Below are 23,660 nucleotides of genomic sequence, written 5' to 3' on the forward strand. Positions count from 1 at the left end.
TATAGGAAAAGAATCCCCATTTCCCACAATAATTTTTCAATGTGGGAGAAGTGGTAAATTGAGAAATTAAATTAGCATCTAATTTAATTCAAGACTAAATTATATACTTAAAGAAATAAGCAAATAACAAGTGTCAATACAAGAAAAGGGATAGTTGAGGACCACAAGGGGAGGACCACTTGCTTTCCTTGTTCCTTAAGAAAGCTACTAACTCATCCAATAGCAAGCCTAGTAGGCCAGCCTAGCCTTGGAGCCTTTCCAATGGATTGGCCTTCCAACTCACCGCAAGCCCACGCGAGCTTGCTGGTCGACCTACTTGCGTGCTTGCGGGCTTATGATAGCACTGCTAGCATTGTCATACTCGCAAGCTTGCGGGCTAATGCTAGCGTTGCTAGCTTTGGCTTGTTCGCAAGCTTGCGGGCTAGTGCTGCTAACTTTGTGGGCTCGACAAGCTCGCCTAGCTAGCATACATGCGTGGCTGCTGGGCTTGTGGCCAAGGTCACGCATATGGCTAGCAGCCTTGATAGCTTAGCCAATCTAGCCCTCGCATAGTTAGGTCTATGTGAGGCTTGGACTTTGTGTGTTGACTTATGTTAACTACAAGAAAATTACCTTTTTGTAGCGATTATTCTAACATTTAGTATCGATTGTAATTGCTACAAAAAGTTTTCCCAGCAAATGGTCATTCGATACAATATCCTTAGTTACCATATCCTTTAGTAGTGGTTTTAATATCACTGGGGTTTCCCCTAATAATCGATACGAAAAACTACATCCAACCATGGTGATTATTGTAACTATTATAAGCGCTATAATTGTTGATCTCATTTTGATAAAAAAAAAACAAAAAAAAAAAATCATACATATGATCTTTACAAGATTTGAACTTACATTTTTCAAACTCTAATATGAAATATTTAACGAATAAGTTATGACCTATATTATGTATTCCTTGTCAAACAATATTTGTATATATATCTAGCGTAGATAAGGTTTTTCGTATCGATTTTTGGTTTTAGTGGCGATTGTAAATGATACGAATTCTCATAGATTTATAATAGTTCAAAAAAAGGGTGGATATGTTTTATTAAATTTTTGTATCGGTTTTATAAGGGATTACCATGGCAATTGTAAAATGATACGATTTCCTCTACTATTTCACAAATATATAATGCGTGCATATTGTAACGAATGTATAATCAATACAAAAAATTCGCTATGAAAAGACAATTTTCTTGTAATAATTTTTTGACTCATTTCTTGTCTCGTCGATTCCTAGAATCGACTCGACGTTCGATGCTCAAGTTTGACGTTCCATGCTTAGAATCTAACATTTGCATTCGTAAAATCCTTATCTATGTATATAATCCTTCGGATTTATCTATCGCCTTAATTTTGTTAGACGATTAGGTGGTGTGACCAGGGTTTAGTCAAGAGCAAGCTGTAAGATTATTTAATCTTACTGATTGAAAGTGGTCTCCATTTAGGCATTCCGATCATTTGACTTCACTGAATAATTAGCTTTCCATATTAATTTTGAACCTCTATCGGAGTAATACACTTGTTCGAATGACACCATTCTTTTGATCAACCTCCCATTTGTCCCTCGGGCTAGTGGGTTATATGTGTTTTGCCCTTTTCCTATGTTACTTAATGCCTCTTCATAAAATCATAAGGTAAGATTTATCGTCATCCTTATTACATCCAAAAGTGTATCTCGAAATTTCAAGTTCGACCGTCAAGCAAAGATGATTTTTAAAATCCAGCTGAGGATGACCATGCATTTTCACAGCTTTGCTCTTCGAGAGGCCTTGTTAACAACAAAAACATATTTCCTATTGCTAATAGGAGGACATTCCCAGTCTTGTATTGTCAAGATATTCTAAGAGGACTAGTTGTTTGAGTGTTGTCTTTATAATCCCCTATTTACGGTTTTCGTTTGACAACAACAAAACAGACTAGTACTCAAAGAAGCGAACTCATTATACACATGGTTGAGGAAAAAGGTACTGATAACCATAATGACAAAATTTATTATAACAATTATTAAATCTCTTAATGTATTCTCGTAGGTTAATCTAGTACATCTTTAAACTTGTACCTGTGCAAACAATTTATGACATTGTCTTTATTGATACCCTATTTTGAATATTGTCAAATCAAATGGACTCAATATTTAATTCTAAACCACAATTACATAGACATGGAATAATAATTTTGCAAATATAAAATTACTCCATATATGAATGGTTTACTTAGTGTTTTACATCAAAATCTCAAATAATTAATTAAAACACATAAATAAGGAAATTAGAGCCACCTTTTACGTGCCTAATTCCCATTGCCTCAATGTGCTTGTTGTGTTTCAATTGAATAAAAGTTTTAATAAGTGAAATGGCTACATTATCATCTGTTCAAACTTTGCAAATCTTTATTTCACTTCTAGTAGTCCACTACCTTATCATGTGAAATCGCCTCATGACATGTTTGACCTTATGATGTTCCTTAGGTTCCCTGACCTGAGAAATAGCCCCATTATGTCACAAAACAAGTCTATTGGTCCCTTTATTATATTGAGAGCACAATGCCAAGTTCATCAACAAACTTACGAATCCAAACTGCCTCCTTAGCTGCTTCCAAAGCTGCTAAGTATTTGGCTTTAGTGGTAGAATTTGCAATTGTGCTTTGCTTAGCACTCTTCCAACTGAACGCTCCTCCATTTACATAAAATATGTATCCAGATTGCGACTTGAAATCGTCTCTGTCTGAAACTTGCTTCGATTTAACCTTCAAGAACCAAGTCCTTATTTCCACCATAGACCAGAAATTTACCATTGTTTCTTTTCAAGTACTTTAGGATATATTTGGCCGCAGTCCAATGCGCCTCTCTTGGGTCTAATTGGTATCGGCTCGTAGCACTCACGGCGTACAATACATCTGACCTTGTTCATTTATAGCGTGCATGATTGATCCAATTAGCAAAGCATATGTAATCTGATTCATTCTCTCAACTAAAAGTTTTAAATTGATAGATGAAGTTCAAAAACATGTAATTTTATTAGTAAGATAGATAGAATTGACCTATAATTTTGTATAGTAAAAAAAAGAAATACATTAAAGTCAGTTGTGAGTCATTTTCCTAAAAAGACGATAAAAACCAAATTTTTTTAGGAAATTTTGTCAAAAACTACCAATTAAAGTGCGTGTTTTGAAAACAACTACCTATTAAAAATTTTTTAAAAGAATTACCACAAAATTGTAAAAAGTTTAAGTAGCACTACCACTTTAATAATTCCAACTAGAATATTCGGCATGTAGGTTCTACTTTTTACCTTTACCTTATAAAATCATCATCTAAATTAACTAAATTACCCTTCATAAAGGTAAAAAGTGATAAAAAGTGAGACTCAAATACCGGAGATTTTAGCCAAAATTGTTAAAGTGGTAGTGCTAGTTAAACTTTTTATATCTTTGTGGTATTTCTTTTAAAAAGAAAATTTAATAGGTAGTTGTTTTCAAAAACACGTGTTTTAATTGGTAGTTATTGACAAAATTTCCTTTTTTTTACTGTGAAAGTGAGGGAGTAGATAAGTAGATTGGAATCATGTGGTGGAAAATATCATATTTATGGTGGAGACTATTTGTTTTTTGTAATGTAAGGAAGTAACTTCTTTTTCAGTAGGGTACTAGTGACTTTAAAAAGTAGCCACATTTTTAAGTAGGGTAGTGACTTTAAAAAGTAACCGAAAACTAAAAGCACAAAATGGGTAATCACTAATCAGTGTGTTTATCAAAAATCATTATGGTGCCCATTATCATAATACTAGTATTTTTACAATTTAATGTCTCCAATTCGCGTTTTCTAGACTACTCAAAATTGAATTGCTCTGACGACTCGTCACGATCTTACACTCTTCAAGGGTTGTTTGACACCAATCGCAACCAGCTACTTTCTAAGTTGGCCTCCGAAATATCTACCGTTAATGATGGTTTTGTTACAAAAAAGCAAGGCTTAGAAAATGAAGAACCTGCTTATGGCCTTGCCTTGTGCCGAGGTGACCTTGATCGCGATGATTGTAAAGAATGTGTCAACAAGGCAGGCGAAGTGTTAAAAAGGGTGTGTCAAACTTGGGAAGGAATAATTTGGATGGAAAATTGCACGCTTCGTTTTTCAAACTATTCTTTTTTCAATCTCCTACAACTACAACCCAACTCAGTGCTAGAAAACACCAATTTTATCACGAATCATGTCAAAGATTGGACTAAGTTGCTCAACGATTCGTTGAGAAATGTAACGTCCAAGGCAGCTTCGGTCAAGTCCGGTAACAAGTTTGCCACTACTAAGGCATGGTTTTCACCGTTGAAACAGAACTTGTACGCTTTGGCTCAATGTACTCCAAACTTGACAAGGGAAGATTGTACCAAGTGCTTTGGTGTAGCTAAAACCCTTTTTAATAGCCTTTTGCGTCGAGGGGGGATTGTGCTAACGCCTAGTTGTAATCTAAGGTATGAATTATATGAGTTTTTTAACTTAACAAAATTGAAGCCATCATCAAGCTCACCAATATCAAGCATAGCACCTTCTACTACAGAAATTGCAAGAATTATTCCAGGTATGTAAATTAAGTTTTGTTTTAGAGAATTTATATTAGCTATATGTACAATCCATTTCAAAATAATTGACATGATTAATTTAATCACACTATTTAATGTAATATTTTGAATTTATATTCAAGGTAAAAAATTAAATATTAGTAGTAAAAAAATAATTATATAAAAAATTATTGTTTTAACTATGCTATATTATATTAATACCTATTTTTATAACTATTTCTATTTATTTTATAACCTTTTTATGTGATAACATTTGTTTTTAATTTATGAGTAAAAAAATGTAAAAAATCAATGCCTTTTCTGCTACATATTATTAGTGAAATATTTCATTCAGATACGTTTGCCAATTTATGTTTTTTTTTTGTTTTTTGTTTCTCTTTAAAACCACCTAAAGGGAAAAATTAATTAATCAAATCAGCCAAAGCAACTCCATAATATGAGCCGGAATCACATCGGTCATCGGACCACATTCGTTGGCCAACTTCCTAAGGTTGAAGATGAGTCAATTCATATGCTAATTTGTTCCCACCCCTCTTTACAAAAGACCAGTGAATACCAACGAAACTACTACTAAATAAAGAAAATATCATCAAGCAGCAAGTGAAAATAACTAGACACCGTTGCCTTATTTTGCAAAGCTTGGACCACGAACATAAAATCACTCTCCACCACGTACAATCCCATCTCCTGAGCTAGTTATACCCCCTCAACACCGCTTGTGCCTCTTGTTGGAGATAGAAGACTAAATTTGCAAAAGGTAAAGTAGAAGAAAGCAAATTATGAAAATTGCATCAAACAAAAGCAACATACAAAGCCTTAAATGGTACTCCCAAAATAACAATCCACTTCCTATAAAATAGGAACGCGAGTTAGATTAGTGTGAGTAGTGAACTCACCAACTCCTAATACTTCTCAAATCTCAACTAAATGAAACATGTTATTCACTAACAAAACAAACTGACCAACTAACTAACACCATGCATATACTAGAAATTAGGAAGCAAATAACAATTGAATGTTTGCAGCACTATTATCAAACCAACGCGTAGGGGCGGAGCCACGGGTGGGCTGGTGGAGGCCCGGCCCCCATGGCCCAAACGCCAACTCTTGTATCTCTTTAACTATTGGCCCCCTTTAAAATTAGGTTAAATATTGAATGGTTCTTAAAATAATATATAGAAGAGTATAGTCAGTAGTAATTTCGGGTATTTACAATCCCAGGAGACCCGAGGGTCAAACCTTGTTACATACTTTCTCAATTATTTATTTTTTTGTTAGTTTTGCGATTACTACTTGTATTTTAGTAATCCATACTAATCTTTCTTTGATTAGTTCTCACATATTTTCTTTCGTACATCTTTCCTTTAATTAATTTTGTCCATTTACTATTTTATTCCCATCTTTTATTAATTTATCATCATATTATACAAATTTAACCATTGATAACTTTAATATTACCTCTGATTCTTATTATTTGCGACAAGAGAGAGTATTATTGTGAGATATAAAAAATTTCTTTGGTGCAATTAACAAGAAACGGGTGTAGTAATTAATAGTAATTAAAGGTTAATATAAATGGTTTTAAAAATATATATGATCAAATAAAGGTAATTGTACTAGCGCATAAACAATAATTTAACAATGAAAAAAACGTACAAAATATAATATGAAGTACTATTTTATTCGTATAAGTTTCGGCCCCCTTGGATTTCAATTTCTGGCTTCGCCACTGCCAACGTGTGGTGGGTGCAGGCGGATGCACCATTTTCATGGCCTCATGGTGCTACGATCCAAAATGACGCTTTAAAAAAAAGGCAGAATGTACATCATGTTGTATCTTAGTGCACATAGCTATAGAAAAGAACATAGTGTTCACTCTAATGTACATCAGTTTTGTAAAAAAAAGAATAGATAAGTAGTAATTTTTCTTTTACCATACATTAAGTACAACACATTTCAATATATTTTCTTACCAAAAGTTCACTTTCTCTTTCCAAAAAGTATTTTTTTTTAAAAAAAAAAATACACTTCAAACCCTTTTGATTCCTTATATCCTAGAATAACTTCAACAAAATCAAAATATTGAGGCCAAATTTGTTCAAGATTACTGAAAAACCGAAAGGTAAGATCAAATTCGACATTATACTTGTTTATTTTGAGTTCAAGTGTTTGTTTTTTATAAATTTGATTGAAAATTGTAATTTTTTGCTCTATTTATTTTGTTTTTTGGGAATTAATTTGTGATTTATATGGTTTTGGTATTGCAATAAGAAACAATATAAAGTTCTTGAAGAAGACCGACAAATTATTACATTTTGAAAAAAGAAAGCAAGCAAATAAACAAATTTAGAAAAATTTGTAGATCTAAATAATAAAATGTACATTAAAATACAGTAAAATGTTCTTTTCTATTTCATATTCTATAAAGCGAAATGATTATATTATAGAAATGTAAGGAACACACACACACACACACACATACACACTATCTATTAAAAGGTAATATTAAAAGGTAATGAACATATACCTAGAGTAAAAAGAACACATTATTAAAATGTAATTAACATATACCTATAGTGAAAATAACATGCTGTTAGATAATGTTCTTTATCTTCTTCGTGTTATTTGATTGTCAAAATGTAACTTTATGTGTGACATAATATTAGTTGTTTATTTTGAAATGTTCTTTGCATTTTGTATTTAGATTATGGTAGCTGAATATAAAAAAAAATGTTCATTACATTATATTATCATGTTCTTTCCCTCTAAAAAAAAAAGTTTATATATATAGAGCAAAAGATGGATGGTTTTTTTTTTATTATTATTTTTTTTTTAATAAAATAGCTATATGTTCTTTACAAAATAACTATGTGCTCATTACAAAACAACTATTTCCTTCGTTCTTTTATTATTGCACCGAAATTTCACAAATATTGCACCATTTCTATTTATAGAAACAAAATATGTGTGTTCACAGCGTAAATTTTGTAAAGTACACTTTTAACACTTGATTCGTTACTTTATATTTACATCACATGGATAATTTTGTACTTTTACCCTTCTCTTTCTTCATTTTTCCAACTATCAAAACATGTGTGTCCAACATGTATGGTGCAATAATAAAAAAAAAGTGGAGGAAGTATATGTGATATTCTTTACATAATAGTTATATGTTCTTTACAAAACGACTATATATTCATTACAGTATAAGTATTTTATGTTCATTTTGCCTTAAATACCGCACCAAGACTCGAACCCAACTCCCCAACCACATCAGCATCTACACTGATCAGGAGGTGACCATGAATCAAGAAGGCTCACCGGCCAAGACAAGTAGGCAACCCTACCTTTCCTTTTCTCTTCGTCCTTAAATTCCACCTTTGTCAATTCATGGTCAGTTGGTTGAATAATAAAGAAAGAGTAAACATGAAAAAAAGTTAGGACAAATTAGCCAAAGATAGTGCCTCATTTTATGGGTTTCAATCCTCTCTCTCCCACTATTGTTTCTTATTTCATTTCCTATTCAATCTCATTGGTGCACATAATTTTAAATATAAATAATTTTTACAAACTGAATGAGACATGAAATATGATACAATAGTGGGATAGAGGATTTGGACACTATTTTACAAGTTAATCATAATAACCGATAATAATAATAATAATAAGGAAACTTTGTGAAAAACTACTTATTATAGTCCAGAATTTGCGAGAAACTACCTATTTAAAAAAATGTTGTAATTGACTACCTAATTTTCGAAAAATGTTGTGATTTACTACCTTACGCGGGATTATGAAGGAGTTTGACCAAAGTTATCCGGTGTTGACTTGGTCACGTGACCATCACGTGACACTTAATGACCTTTTTCTTTTACCAAGTGTCACGTTACCAAGTCAACACCGGAGAATTTTGGTCAAACTCCTTCATAATCCGGCGTAAAGGTAGTAAATTACAACATTTTAAAAAAAATAGGTAGTCAATTACAACATTTTTCTTAATAGGTAGTTTCTCGCAAATTCTGGATTATAATATGTAGTTTTTCACAAAATTTCCTAATAATAATAATAATAATAATAATAATAATAATAATAATATGTTTATTAGCATAATATTAATGTATTTATAGGCTTGCAAAATTTAACCACAAATTAATATAGACTTAGAAAATAAATCCTAAGATATAGTTACAAGTGAAAATAGCTTTTTATTTAAAAAAAATTAACAATAATATAGCTTTTTATTAATCTACTTTTCTTAAATAAATAAAAGGAAAATTCGTGAAGAAGGTCTTTTTAAGTATACTTTTTTGTAACAAAGGCTCTTTTATAAAAAAAAAAAAAAAGGTTGCACAAAAGGTCCTTATATCATGTTTGGGTTGTGAGGAGGGTCCTTTGACCATTTTTCGGCGTTGACTTTATTTATTTTCCAGGCAAAAAAAGCCACGTGTAAAACACGTGACTTATTAAGTTCTCTTTTTTTTTTTCCTGTTTTCTCTCGTTGTGGGGAGGATTAGTCTTGAATTACTTTGAATAGCCTTCAATTTAAATTTATGGGATTACAATTGAAGTTTTAGTGTAAATTGTTTTCATAAATTAGGGTTTAATAGGGGAAAAAAAAAGGAAAAACGAGGGGAAAGCAGAGGGAAAAAAAGGGAACTTATGTGTGACTTTTTTTTTGCCGGAAAATAAAAAAAATCAACGCCGAAAAATGGTCAAAGAATCCTTCCCTCACAACCTAAAAATGATATAAGGACCTTGTATGCCACTTTTTTATAAAATAGCCTTTGTCACAAAAAGATATACTTAAGAGTACCTTCCTCACAAATTTTCCAAAAATGCAACCCATTATTGTTTTTCTATTTCCACGCAAATTTGAGAAGGGACAAAAGTTAAAATTTTGTGAAGTGGGTTTCTCATCAGTCATCACTACTTTACTTTTCCATCAAATCACATTTTAATTTTGAGAAAAATAATGGATAAAGATTACTGTCTTTTCCTTTTCATTCCTTTCTTTCCTTTTCTTTTCGTCCATATTCCCCATCATAAGTTACAATTTCCACGTTAATTCACATAAACTAGATATTTCTATCTTTCCTTTCCTATTCGTCCATATATTCCACCTTTGTCAATTATATATGAACAAAAGAATAGTGCCTCATTTTACAAGTTAATCACAATTACCGATAAAAAAAAAGTTATAATTTTGTACCTCAAATTATTGCTCATTTAGCTAATAAACGTCACAATATATATGGATAATTATTATGATGAAAATCCAAATTATAAGAAAAAGAAGTGCATTCCTATATAAATTAAATCATATATAAATGAAATGTTCTCATCATGTCAAAAAAAGGTGAATAAATTAAAGTTTGAAAGTGAAAAGAGAGAGAGATAATGAGTTTTACGTATTTAGAGAATAAAAAAGAGGCTATATAAATTTAGAGAGATATTATGAATGTTTTGTATTTAGCAAGAGAAAACAAGTATATAAACAATTGTTTAACATATATGTATATATATATGTGTGTGATCAATTGCATCCAATGACTATAATTTATCACAATAAAGCATAATTTCAAAAACTATTTTCCAGCGTTTTCTCTCTCCTTTTTCATTCGACGCGCCATTTTCTCTCTCCTCTTTCAATTTCTCTACTCCCTTTCGTATTGCTATTCGCTTTGATTATTAACCAATTCTTCTACAAACTTCTTTGATTCTTTGTCAAGGTGATTTTAGTTTCATTTTCGTTGATTTTAGTTTGATTTTCATTGATTAAAGTTTGATTTTTGTTTTATTAATTAAGGTTTTCGTCAATTGAATTCTTCATTAATTAAGGTTTTCGTCAACATTTATGCAAATAAGTAGACAAGAAATTGCTTATTTAATTCCAAGAAGTTGTATGAAAAAGTTGTTTATTTGATTATCAAATATAATTTGCTCATCTTGAAAAAATGGCAAATGAAATACCCTTATATGATAGTCAATTGTACCATATAACAGGTTTTATGACAATAATTGCCTTAATTTACATGCTTGCATTTTATATATAGCTAATGAAACCGAGACTAAACGTATAATTATTTACCATCTCAAATGAATCTAAAGGCCACACCCACTAAAACTTAACAAGATGATTGTCAAAAAAAATAAAATAAATAAATAAATAAAATAAATAAAAACTTAACACGATGCATACAACTAATTTATCGTGTTTCTCATATATATAACGATCACTACATACGTCACTAGTTTTGTCCATTAGATCATTACTTTCAACAACACTGTACTAGAATGCTTTTGGCATATTTACTTAAATCATTAACTTGATTCACATTTCTTGTAAATTTTAAAGGGACTTGAACATTTTATAGTGATCATTAAAAAAAATAATTATTGTTATATTTTAATGATTATATAAATTATAATTGACATTTTTTTTCTAAGTATTAAATTTTATTAGTATTTTTTTTTTTCTCGGAAATACTTAATAATACCTAGATTTTGCGAAAAACTACCTAATTAAAAAAATGTTATAAGAAACTAGCCGATAAAAGATTAAAATTTGTAAGAAACTACTTCCTCTGTTTCTTTTTAGTTGACACGTTTCTTTAGTCTCGTTTTCCAATACACTTATTCAATCATAAATATCTTTAATTATCGATAAGCAAAAATTATGAAAAGTTGATATTTTTGAAAGTATATAACGTGACAAATCTAACAAAATCCCACATGACTATATTTTTTCATTACGTGTAAAGCACAAAACACGGTCAAAGGGAGCTGTGTGAATAGTGCTAAAATCAAAACGTGTCAGCTACATAAAAACGGAGGTAGTACCTAATAATGAGTAAAAAGTATAAAATGTTACTTTGGCTGGATTTTCAATGTTGATCTGACCCACCTCAGAACACCACCGAAATCATTGCTTTCTTCCCCAAATCCAACTCTACTTGCTTTAAATTGCCTCCACCACGTCGAAACCACACTCCAACCCCAAACCACCACCTCTAACCCCAAAAAACCAACATCTCGAAGCACGAAATTACCTTCACCAACATAGAATATCCTCCAACTATCCCAAAAATAACCTTATTCCATTGAAAACCAACCCCCGCGCAAAGGTGATATCGGGTATTTATGCCGTGAAATTAGGTCAACAACAAAAATTTGGCCAAAAAAAATCGTATCTTACAACATTTTTTAACATTTTTATTAGGTAGTGGCAAAAAATTCATTAGATTACTTTATTTTTCGTAAAGTAGAATTATTAACATTTTTTTATTTATCAAATTTAAAGTGTCATTTATGTAGCTCATTATTATAATTATTATTTTTTATTTTCTCAAAAAATATTAATTTATGATGGATTAAAATTTTCAAAAATTATACTTTTTTCGTTTTCACTTAATTGACACATTGAATTTAGGCACACATATTAAGTAGAGGAGAGAAAATAAGAAAAAAATGTTAAAACAAGTAGGGTATCCTAATAAACGCAAGGTATAAAACATACCTAAAAAGTAAACGTGTCAATTACTCCGTAAAAAGGATTACGTGTCATCTAAAAAAATGGAGGTAAGTATATATACTGTTCTAGTAATATTACAACAATTGCACTTTTACACGATTCAACACGCTTGTGTTGACCACATATTATAATTTATACATAAAGTAAAATATTGTCATGTGTGGGCTATATAGTTAGATTCATCTCGTAAAGTACTTTCACAATATCAGCTTTTTAAACATTTTACTCTTATATAATTATAATTATTTAGCATATAAAATGTGTTATGGAATGCGTAATTTCATCATCATTGTTGCAATATTTGTGGGAATAAATTAAGTATTATTTACATTGTAGATATTAGAAGACTAATTGTGTCGATATTATAATATGAATAATGAATCTGTTATTATGGATAAGTGTAATGGAAAGGTTTAGGAATTCAACGAACCTGAAACAATATTTATGTGAGAATTTAGATTTCCTCGCCTCAAACAAAAATATTGTTTTAATTATGTTTTTATAAAATAAAACAATAACCCTATTGATATTTTTCCTCTTCAAATAACTATCATTATTTTTACGCTCCTAATGATTTTCCTCCTCAATAAAACCATAATTTAACTTTCTAGTAAGCCTAAATCCTCTGATATAGGCTAACCTAACTAGAAACTCAACTCCCTAATCCTAAATAATCATAGATTGATTATACAAACCTAAAATATATCTAGTTTAGTAATTACAAACCTCATCTAATTAGGAAATTTACTTAAAATATTACAATCCTAAAATATTCAAAAAAATTTACTTAATTATCGATTGCCTCACAATTTTCGAAAATGTTATGGTAAAGGATAGGATACCTACAATTTCTATGACATTTACATATTTAAACCACTATATTATTCTCCAGGAAATAAGAAGGCAACTGCAAAGAAAGTAGCTGTTGCGACCATTGTGTCGTTAGTGGTTATGGGATTATTAATAACAGGCATTTGTGTCTTTCGAAAGAAAGCAAAGAAGTACCCTTCTCCGGACGCTAAAAATGGTACTAATCCAATTAATTCATACTTTGATTCTATTTAACTTTGAATAATACTTTGTTGCTATATATAGTGCTTGATGATTTGATAACTGCGGAGTCTTTGATGTTCGATTTGAGAACACTCGAAGCTGCCACGAACAACTTTTCTAATGACAACAAGCTTGGTCAAGGCGGGTTTGGCACTGTTTATAAGGTAACCAATGGGTCACGACCTTCCTATGAAATCGAGTATGGAATTAGCTATCTCATATTCACAATATATAGTAGCTTTAACTAAGATACTCCGTCTGTTTCTTTTAAAATGGTTCACTTTCAAATATAGGGAGTTTGTAGTATTGTTAATGTACAAGCAAAAATGGGCGATAAATATACAACAATATACAAAGTAAAAAGCATCACTACTATTAAAAATAGCATAAAGTGGAGTGCATTTTTTGTGCGGCTAACTACGTGGCCGATGTAAAAGAACTAAGTAACCCTTAAACGTTGATCAAGTAGCTCCTATTATGTTGATCGGGTAATCCTTATAGCATTGATCGAATAACCCTTTTAATGCTGACAAAGTAAAACCTGTAACATTGATCAAGTAACCCCTATAACACTCTAACGAAAGAATCTCATATATGGCGTGGCCAGCTACATATAAGAATTTGTGCAGAATAATAATATTTGTGGTATTTACTTAATTTAATTTATTTTTCGTGACCTCGTAATAGAATTCCTTCGTATCATAGGGAACTTTGGCAAATGGACAAGAGATAGCAGTTAAAAGACTATCAAAGGTATCTAGCCAAGGAGCAGAAGAATTCAAGAATGAGGTTGTACTAATAGCCAATCTTCAACATAGAAATTTGGTTAAGTTATTGGGATTTTGCTTAGCAGGAGAAGAGAAGTCACTCGTGTTTGAATTTGTTCCCAACAAAAGCCTCGACTACTTTCTATTTGGTATGTTCCGTAACAAACTCTAATCTTATAATAGTCCATCGGTCCCCAAATAATTGATACAACGGACTTTTTTCACCATCAGAATATAAAGAATATAAACTTTGATTTTAGTTTTATTTAACACAATAAATTCACCATATTTTTATTATGAAATAGGTTGTTAGATAAGTATTAATATAAAATTTCATAATATACTTTTTTTTACTTGTGAAAATATTTAATATTCATTATAGAAAAATAAGGTTAAACTAGTATATCGGCATGTTTGTAAAATTTGACTGTGTCAATTATTGTGTAACAAAAGGAGTTCAAACTTAATATGCTTTATGTAGTTTGTATCTATGTTCATTACTCCCGTTGTTCCTGGAGATCTAACATGTGTTGACTTTTTTCATAATGTTATATACTAATATGATTATTTATGTATTCGTAAGAATAATAGGAGCTTGAAATTCCAATAACATACCAACAACAACTTAATTATTAATATTTTATTTTGCAAAAATTATACTTCGTAATATATAGCCATTTAATGTATGTAAAAATATGAAATGTAGTAAGTTTATAAAAAGGTACATTTATTTTCACTTTCCGAAATTTGAGTTTTATTCATTTATTTTGGGGTAATTTTAGTTTACTTAGAGCAACTTTACAATGGATGCAATTATAGACCTAACTTTGTCAAAACCTTGTTTTACATAACGTTCCAGCAAGCAAAAAAAAAAAAAAAAAAAAAAAAAGTCAAAGTTTCCATTCGGTAGAAACTCTTATTGGTTAATTAGCATTAACGTGGGCCCAATAGGTCACGGATAACAACCCCAAACTGCACCCCATAAACATCAGAAATGTGGGCATCGACGTTAACTTTGACCTTGTTTATGGAAGGAGGAACCCAGGAAGACGGTGAGTGCAGACCCTGAGCAGAAATACCACCCCTGACCTTCTGGTTGTAGCACAAGTAGTCTGCACTTAATCTAACAAACCCAGCTGCCACAGCAATCGCAGCAAGACCATCAGGCCCCTCAAAGATGTGAGTATTTCGGCAGTACCACGCAGCCCAAGCCAAAGAAGTAAAAACTCTTAATTGCTCACTGTCAACTTGTTTGCTAACCCAAAGCATGTCAGCCAAGGAGGTAAAAGGAGCAGCAGTCAGCAAGTCCCCAAAGTCACTAGTTCCCCAAATCTCAACTGCATATTTACACTCAAAAATTGAGTGTAAGATTGATTCCTCACCATAACCACAAATGGCACAAGGGCTTGTGTTTGTTATATGGAGATTATGCAAAACACCCCTCACACCTAGCTGACCCTTGCACGCCCTCCACAGAAAGTGATTAAGTTTTGGAGGACCTCGCAGGCCCCACACAACTCTCCATATATCCTTGTCACACTCCCATGAACCAATTCCCATGTTCTCACCCTTCCTAATCTCCCCAGCTAATAACCACTTTTCACAGTGTACACCCCACAAGGGATCGGCCACCAATATCTTTCATCTCTAGGCCCAAACATAGATAGAGGAATGTTAATGATTGCATTTCTATCTTCTTCTATGAACGTGGAACTAAGCATTTCCAAATTCCATGTGCCACTGTTAATATCCAGCAAGTCAGCAACTCTCAAATTCGAGTCATAATTTGGCAAGGGGGTGGGCACAAAGTGAGCACTTTGGCCAGGTAACCACGGATCCTCCCAGACTTTGATCTCAGTACCATTCCCAACACGCCATTTTAATCCTTCTAACAGCAAAGACTTGGCTCCCCAAATTGACCTCCAACTATAACTCGGGTCGTAACCCCTAGCAGCCTCAAGGAAGCCCGAATGTTTGTAATATCGAGCCTTTAGGATCCCTTCCAGTAAATAGCTACACCCCATACTTAGCCTCCAAGCTTGCTTGGCCAACATAGCTTGGTTGAAAACTCGTAAATCACGAAATCCCATTCCTCCCATAGACTTAGGAAGACAAAGACCCTCCCAACATTGCCAATGCATTTTGCGCTCCGTTCCTCTCGATCCCCACCAAAACTTAGCTAAGATTGAGTGTATTTCATTAATCCATCAGGGATTCTAAAAATGCCCATCATATAAGTAGGAATAGCTTGAGCAACCGCCTTGATTAGAACTTCTTTCCCCGGTCAAGATAACAACTTCTCCTTCCATCCTTGCAATTTCTTCCATATACGCTCCTTTATGCCTGAAAAAATAGCTTTCTTCAACCTCCCAATAATAGTAGGCAAACCCAAGTACTTCTCATGTCTATCCACCTCTCGCACACCCAAAACCCCAACAATCTCCACCCTTCGATTTGCAGCAACACATTTGCTAAAATCTACCTCTGTCTTGCTTAGATTAACACTTTGACCGGAAGCCCTTTCGTAAATACTGATAATATTAGCAATTTTAGAGCATTCTTGCAATGTAGCTCGAGCAAATAATATACTGTCATCTGCAAAGAAAAGATGAGAGATCCATTTGCAATGAATGTCATAAGAGGTTAATTTATATTTTTTAATGAAATTTTTAATATACTAAGCTAGTCAATGTGGGTATTTAAGGTCAATATATTAAAATGGAAAAATTGGCTGCAACAAAACCAATTATATTGACAAAACAACATAAATGACATTAATAAAATTTAAATTTCTTTCGAGGGTGCACTCAACATCACAAGCTATGCACTTGGGTGCACATAACAACATAAATGACATTAATAAAATTTAAATTTCTTATGAAAGTGAATTCTTAAATAATTTTAATGCTTTTTTGTTTAAATATATTTTTGTTTAATTTCATTTTACTTAACTTTCCATCTCATGTAATTAAGTAACCATTAAATTGAATTATTTCAAAAAGTTTTTGCCATTATTTTCTATCTTTTGTTTCTTCAATAACTCTTTTTTACATCTCATGTGATGATTGACTTTGTTTCTCTTCCATTATAATTAATTTTTTCCCTTTAAATAATTATTCTCTCTCAACCTCCACAATTTAAGTGTTGTACATCAAAAACAAGAAAATCAATTTGGCATATCCTAAAATCAAATTCTAAATTATTTTCTGAATTAAGTATTTAAAATTATTTTGTTGGGTTTGATATTAGAAAGTTACCTATGTATCCTGAAATCTTATAGAATAAAGTCATTCAAATGATTTTTTTTTAATTTATCAATTTAGTATTTAACTAAGTGGAAAGGGAAAGGAAACTAAGTCAACCATGTGAGATCGATATTAGAAAAAGTAATTGGAGAAGCGAGTAATGGAAAATAATAGCAAAATTTTATTTATTTATTTATTTTGAAAGAATCTGCTTTATAAATTGGTGGAGGTTACGAAATGTTTAAATGAAAAAAATAAATAGAAGGTAAGGCTAATTTAGTAACACATGATGGAAAATTATACGAAGTATAAGTTTAAATATTGTTTAAAAAAGATTTTCTTGTGAAAAACTACCTTTTAAACTACAAATTTTGCGAAAAACTACCCTAAATGTTGTAATTAACTACCTTATAAAATATAAATTAATGTAATTGACTACCTTCTACCGGAATGACACATTTGACTTTTATTTCTTGACGTTGACCATGTCACGCGAGGGTCACGTGACCTTTTAATGACTTAATTCCCCTCTTTTCCCCAAAATTTCCCGCTTTACACCAATTCAGCCAATATAATTATCAAAGGGGTTGCAAATAAACAATATAAAATATGAATAATCATATTGTTATGGAAAATAGTTGGTATAAAGCGGAAAATATTGGGAGAAAGGGGGGAATTAAGTCATTAAAGGGTCATGTGACCCTCACATGACATGGTCAACACCGAAAAATAAAAATCAAATGTGTTATTCCGGTGGGAGGTAGTCAATTAAAACATTTTATACTTTATAAGGTAGTTAATTACAACATTTATACTTTATAAGGTAGTTAATTACAACATTTTGTTTTTAGGGTAGTTTCTCGCAAAAGTCAAAGTTTAAAAGGTAGTTTTTCACAAAATATCCTTTAAAAAATTATTATAAAATAAAAAGATTCCACTTTTTCCATGGAACCTTAGTTCATTAATTAGTGTCATTTATGCTAATGTGTGCACCCAATTACATAGTTTGTGTTGTAGACCGCCCCTTAAAAGATTGTGCTGCTACACGCACCTTCATCATAATTGATGTTGTTGCGGCTAATTTTTCTCATTAAATTTAGGGTCACTATGTTCAAAATAACGATGTACTTCAGATTCACAATAAATATTAAAGTTCACACGAGTATTAGATTATCTGAATGAGGTTCATGATCAGGTGTGTACTCTACTAATATCTGATTACTACAGGTGTATGTACCATGTACGTTTGAATTTACAAAAAAATTGAAATAACATATCATAGAAATAATTTAATAATGAACATATAGCTACAATTAAAAGAAATACATATTATTTTCTCTTCAAATGTAATGAACATATACATAGAGTGAAATGAATATACTGTTAAATAATGTTCTTTATCAGAAAACATGGTGTACTTTATATTTGTTTATATTGTACATCTAATTATTAAAACTATGTTCTTTTCATATATTCATATTATATTAGATAATAATCTTTATTAAATATATTAATAAACTATTGTAAATGTCCATGTTCAGTACTTTATTTGTGATATAATGTTCATTGATTATTGTAAAATTTGTCTTAAAATTAAAGTGGGTAAATATAAATAAGGAATGTTCATTACTAATATTATCATATTCTTTATTATTATTATATATGTTCTATAATTTACTAAAAGAACATAAAGGTAGATGTTCTTCTCGAAATAGGTATATACCACTTAGCTTTTTTCAAAAAAAATAAATAAATAAAGCGTTGATGGTACATAAGCCTCTACCGTAAATATTTCAATACTCTGTGGCAAATTGGCAATATTGAAATTGATCGACCTTGCTGATTTTAATTACTCCGTATGTAACATGAAACCTCGTAGATGCACGGAAGCAAGGAGAGTTGAAATGGAGTGCGCGTTACGAAATTATTAAAGGCATTGCTAGGGGATTACTTTACCTTCATCAAGACTCTCAACTAAGGATCATCCATCGCGATCTTAAATCTGGAAATATTTTACTTGATGCAAACATGAACCCAAAGATTGCTGATTTTGGTTTGGCAAGAATCTCCGAGGTTGAACAAAGTGTGAATGCCACTACAAGAATTGTTGGAACATAGTAAGATTTTTATTTTATTTTTATTTTTGTTGAGATAAACTTTTGTTTTTTCATTTACAAAACACTTTTTTCACATATTTTTTGTCAAATTATTAGTTTTCAAATTTGAGTTATTTCATATCGTATCGTATAAGATAAAAAATGGTTAGGAAAAACTATCACAAGAATAAAACGACATTTAATCAATCTTCTAAATTAATAACGATTTTTGGATTATTCTAAAGTAATGAAATGATCTATATGGTAATTTGCTCAAAATAGAATGTGATACGTTAAATAGACACTTGTCATATTGTGATTAATTAGATATAAAAAACATGAATAAATAAAATTATTTAAAGCTATCTCTTTAGTTAAAATACCCACTTCCCCCATTGTACAAACCCCTTCCCCTCCTCTGCTAGTAGATCACCTCTCTCCCTTGTCGGTCATACAGAATCACCCCCTTCCCCACCAGCAATCACCAAACACCCCTTTTCCTTTCCCCCTTACACCATCATTGGCAAGCACCCTCTTTAAAACCCCAAGCACCCTAGCCATCACACCTTCTTAGAAATCATCACACCCATGCCGAAACCTACCCCTAGCCATCAGAGTCCCATGCCCACATCCACCCTGGCCTTAAACTACCCTGAATGTGCAAGAGTGTGGCAGTATAAGGGAAAAGAGAGACTAGGTAGTGGTGGGCAGATAAGAGGGTCGAGAGGGTCGGAGTGGGTTGGAGAAGATGGTCGGGGTTGAGGTCAAGGTAATAGAGTATAAAACATAGTCCTTGGCGTCAATGCATCTACTTTAGCTATTTGAATTGATGAATGGTAGGAAGGGGATATTTTTTGAATAAAGTAAATAAATTCTATTATTAAATTATATATGAAAAAAAATCTAATTGATGTGACATGTGTTCACTTTAAATTGTTAAACAGGTTAACAATTTTTTTATTCTATATTAAGCTAATGTCCCTCAAAGATCATTTTATTTGGTAATAATTGAAAGGTCGTTTTATTTTTAAAGACCGGCTGCCATATGTCGTATTATTCCTAAATTTTTTTCCAAATGGTTACTATTTTCTCCATCCCAAAATAAGTGAACTGTAAAATCTGACACACATGCCAATACTATAATCTCACCATATTAACAACATGTTTCATGATATAATTATTTTTAATATGATATAGAAAATATGATCAAAATTAGTATATGATTTGAAAAGAGTCTATTATTACAAATTTTGTTTGGATTTTTTTGGATCAACTTAAATGACATTAGAATTGATTGGTCTCTACATCTTTGTCAATGGTAGTGTCATGTTTCACAGTATTTCAACCAAATTTAATTAATTAGTCATTGAGATCTTTTTTTTTTTTTTTTTAATTATTATAGAATACCTAGAAATTAAAGTTTCAATTCAACAAAAGAAAATAAAAAATAGTGACCAAAAAAATAACTTTCTATCTCCAAGCAGCCAACTAGCACACTGTTCTATTAAGGACACTTTGAGGGTGGAAATTTGGTTAACCTTCACCTATGCTTAAAGTATCTAGCTCATTAACGTGAGCCGAGTTCACCCATAGAAGAGTCTAAGATGGTAGGGTAGTTCGTCAAACCAAAATCCATGTATGGGTTTGTTTTCGTATTTTGGTTGGTAAAATTTATTATATTAAATATAAGAAAACAATCCTTTTAGAGTTGCAATCTAAGGAAGCAAACCTTTATATACAAGACATAAAATTTACAGTTTTGTGTTGTTTTTGTTCTAATAAACTTTGAGTGAAGTATTTGTTTATAATGCCTTGTAGCGGTTACATGGCTCCAGAATATGCAATGCATGGACAATTTTCTGTAAAATCAGATGTTTATAGTTTTGGCGTGTTGGTTTTGGAGATTGTTTGCGGAAAGAAGATTAGCGCTGGATTCCTGCCGCATAGAGACCTCTTAACTTATGTGAGTATAAGTTTTTGATCTATCATATATATGGTATTTGATTCAGTTTGAAGCTAACTAGGAGATCAAAAATCTAATTTATTCTCTTTTGGCCCGAGGTAGAGCACTCAATGGGCTAGGGTGACAACAATTTTCTCAGGCTTGGAGATGTTTAACCGAGGAAAAACCCTTGGAATTCATGGACCCAACTTTGAAAGATTCGTACTCGAGCGCTGAAGTAATGAAATCCATTCATTTAGGCTTGTGGTGTGCGCAAGAGAACATAGAAGCGAGGCCAACCATGTGCAAAGTTGTCGTCATGCTCAATACTGATTCTGCCATCGACACAATGCCTACACCTCAATGCCCTCGATCATTTTATCAAAGTAGTAATGAATCATCTCTTGTGTCGAGGTTAAGTCAGCCTTCAACGACGACATCAAGCAGCGCTAATGAGCCAACGTCATTTTCTGAAAATCAAGTCACAATTAGTGAGTTACATCCAAGGTAATTGCGTAACTCTATTGTTGAAGTAAATTATTCAAAAAGTTCATTTCCAAGCTAGTTACACTTTTAACTTTTTAGAATCCTAGATGCATAAATAATTTCCTTGTAAATGTATTTTATGTATCGGCCATCCGCATTTAGCAAATATATTCTGGCATGTATTGTGTATTGTCTAATGTTCGTACATTTTAGTTGTAGATGATAGAGTATAAAACACATTCCTGGGCCTCAACCATCAGCTTAATCTTTTGGTTGAGATGGTCCTCTAACATGGTATCAGAGCCAGCGTGACACAAAGGTCACAGGTTCGAATCTCATCCACCCCTCCTTTAAAGTGGAATTAATTCGCACCAGGTATGGGTGGACCTGTGTTGCATCCACATTTGGACCTCAACCATCAGCTTAAGCTTTTGGTTGAGATGGTCCTCTAACAATAGACAATATTTGCTTGTATCTTGTAAGCTTTGTTTTGTAATGAACAAACATTGTGTGTTCTCTGTTAATGGTATAGTATTGATGCCTTTTAGTACAAACATTTAACTTGAAGGCCTGGACTACATGTGCTATAAGCCTATAATACTATAACTTCAGAAAACCGTTAAGTTTAATAACAATCTCTTTAGTGAGTGATAATAAAAGAATGAGAATCAAGTTTACACAACCGGTTTGTCCTTACTTCAATATTCCCTCGGTCGATACTCCCTCCGTGTTTCAATAAGTGTTACAGTTTGACCAAACACGCATGCCGAGATATAATTTTGATCCTTAATATATCTAATCTAAGGGTCTGTTCTCATTAACTGAACTCAGCTAAACTAAACTAAACTGAACTGAAATGAATATTTTATAAGAGAAGAAAATTAGGAACTGAATTGAAATGAACTAAACTGAATTTCAACGTATGAGAACAAGCCTTATTTATATCTTAGTAAAATCATAGGAAAATTTATAATATGAAAGTATATATTATAACGATTCCAACAATGTATTATGCAATAAATTTGTTTTTTATGTGTTAGTAAATTAAGCAAGTCAAAACAATTATGTGAATAGTGAAAAAAGTCAAAATATAACACTTATTAAAACACGGATGGAGTATTGAAATGTATTTAGCTATTTAACCAATAATATGTTGGACATTTGATTCAAAGTAGTGTCAAGTTTAAAGGGTTTTGTTTGGTACTTTATTAAAGTCAAAGGTCAAAAGGGATTAATCAAAATTTGACAAAATTTAATCTTTTTTTTTTTTTTTTTTTTTTTTTTTTTTTTTTTTGTCAACACGCGAACAAGCAATATCTTAAAACAACACTAAGGTCCTCTTTGTTTCCTTGCCTCCTGGGCTAATCCGTGGGCCTTTGAGACAACGGTACAAGGAACCTTACACTAGTACATAATTAACCTAGTGTTACACAAACTGGTAAAAGTGTTATTATAGACAATAGGTAACACTTTATTGGATGATACATCCGCCCATGTTACCAAATGTCTTATGTAACACTTTGGGTAACATTAGGTAACACTTTTAAAAGTGTTATTATAAACCCTTTTATGTATCACTTTTAAAATTATTAGTATCATTTCTAAAGTGTTACTATTTATTTTTTATGTAACACTTACTTATCTTTAGTAACATTTTTCAATCATATAGTATCACTTTATCCGACATTATGTATCACTTTTTCGAACTAATGTAACACTTTGTTGATTATTAGGTAACATTTTTCAATCATGTTTTGACATATAGTAGCACTTTATTTGACATTATGTATCACTTTTTACAAAGTATTGTAACATTTTATAAATTAATAGGTAACATTTATTATTATTATTATTATTATTATTATTATTTATTATTATTATTATTATTATTATTATTAATATTTACTATATTTTTTTAAAAAAAAT

At 31.4% G+C, this 23,660-nt stretch overlaps 1 protein-coding gene across 3 annotated transcripts; it reads left to right on the plus strand.

Moving 5' to 3' along the window:
• The first annotated feature begins 3,584 nt into the window (after positions 1–3,584).
• On the plus strand, positions 3,585–22,258 carry LOC110690969 (cysteine-rich receptor-like protein kinase 10). Of its 3 annotated transcripts, none has more exons than XM_021867902.1 (7): positions 3,585–4,613; positions 13,038–13,172; positions 13,241–13,362; positions 13,904–14,114; positions 19,090–19,327; positions 21,125–21,269; positions 21,372–21,603. In XM_021867902.1, exons 1-7 carry the CDS (start codon positions 3,803–3,805, stop codon positions 21,483–21,485), a joined length of 1,776 nt encoding a protein of 591 aa, XP_021723594.1. In that variant the 5' UTR covers positions 3,585–3,802; the 3' UTR covers positions 21,486–21,603. The 3 variants fall into 3 exon arrangements, with proteins under 3 accessions (XP_021723594.1, XP_021723587.1, XP_021723600.1); XM_021867895.1 differs by having other exon boundaries at positions 3,586–4,613; positions 21,409–22,258; XM_021867908.1 differs by lacking the exon at positions 3,585–4,613 and adding an exon at positions 7,574–7,947 and having other exon boundaries at positions 21,409–22,258.
• Positions 22,259–23,660: the final 1,402 nt, after the last annotated feature.

The sequence above is a fragment of the Chenopodium quinoa genome, unplaced genomic scaffold (assembly GCF_001683475.1).
Source record: "Chenopodium quinoa cultivar QQ74 unplaced genomic scaffold, ASM168347v1, whole genome shotgun sequence".
NCBI lineage: Eukaryota > Viridiplantae > Streptophyta > Magnoliopsida > Caryophyllales > Amaranthaceae > Chenopodium > Chenopodium quinoa.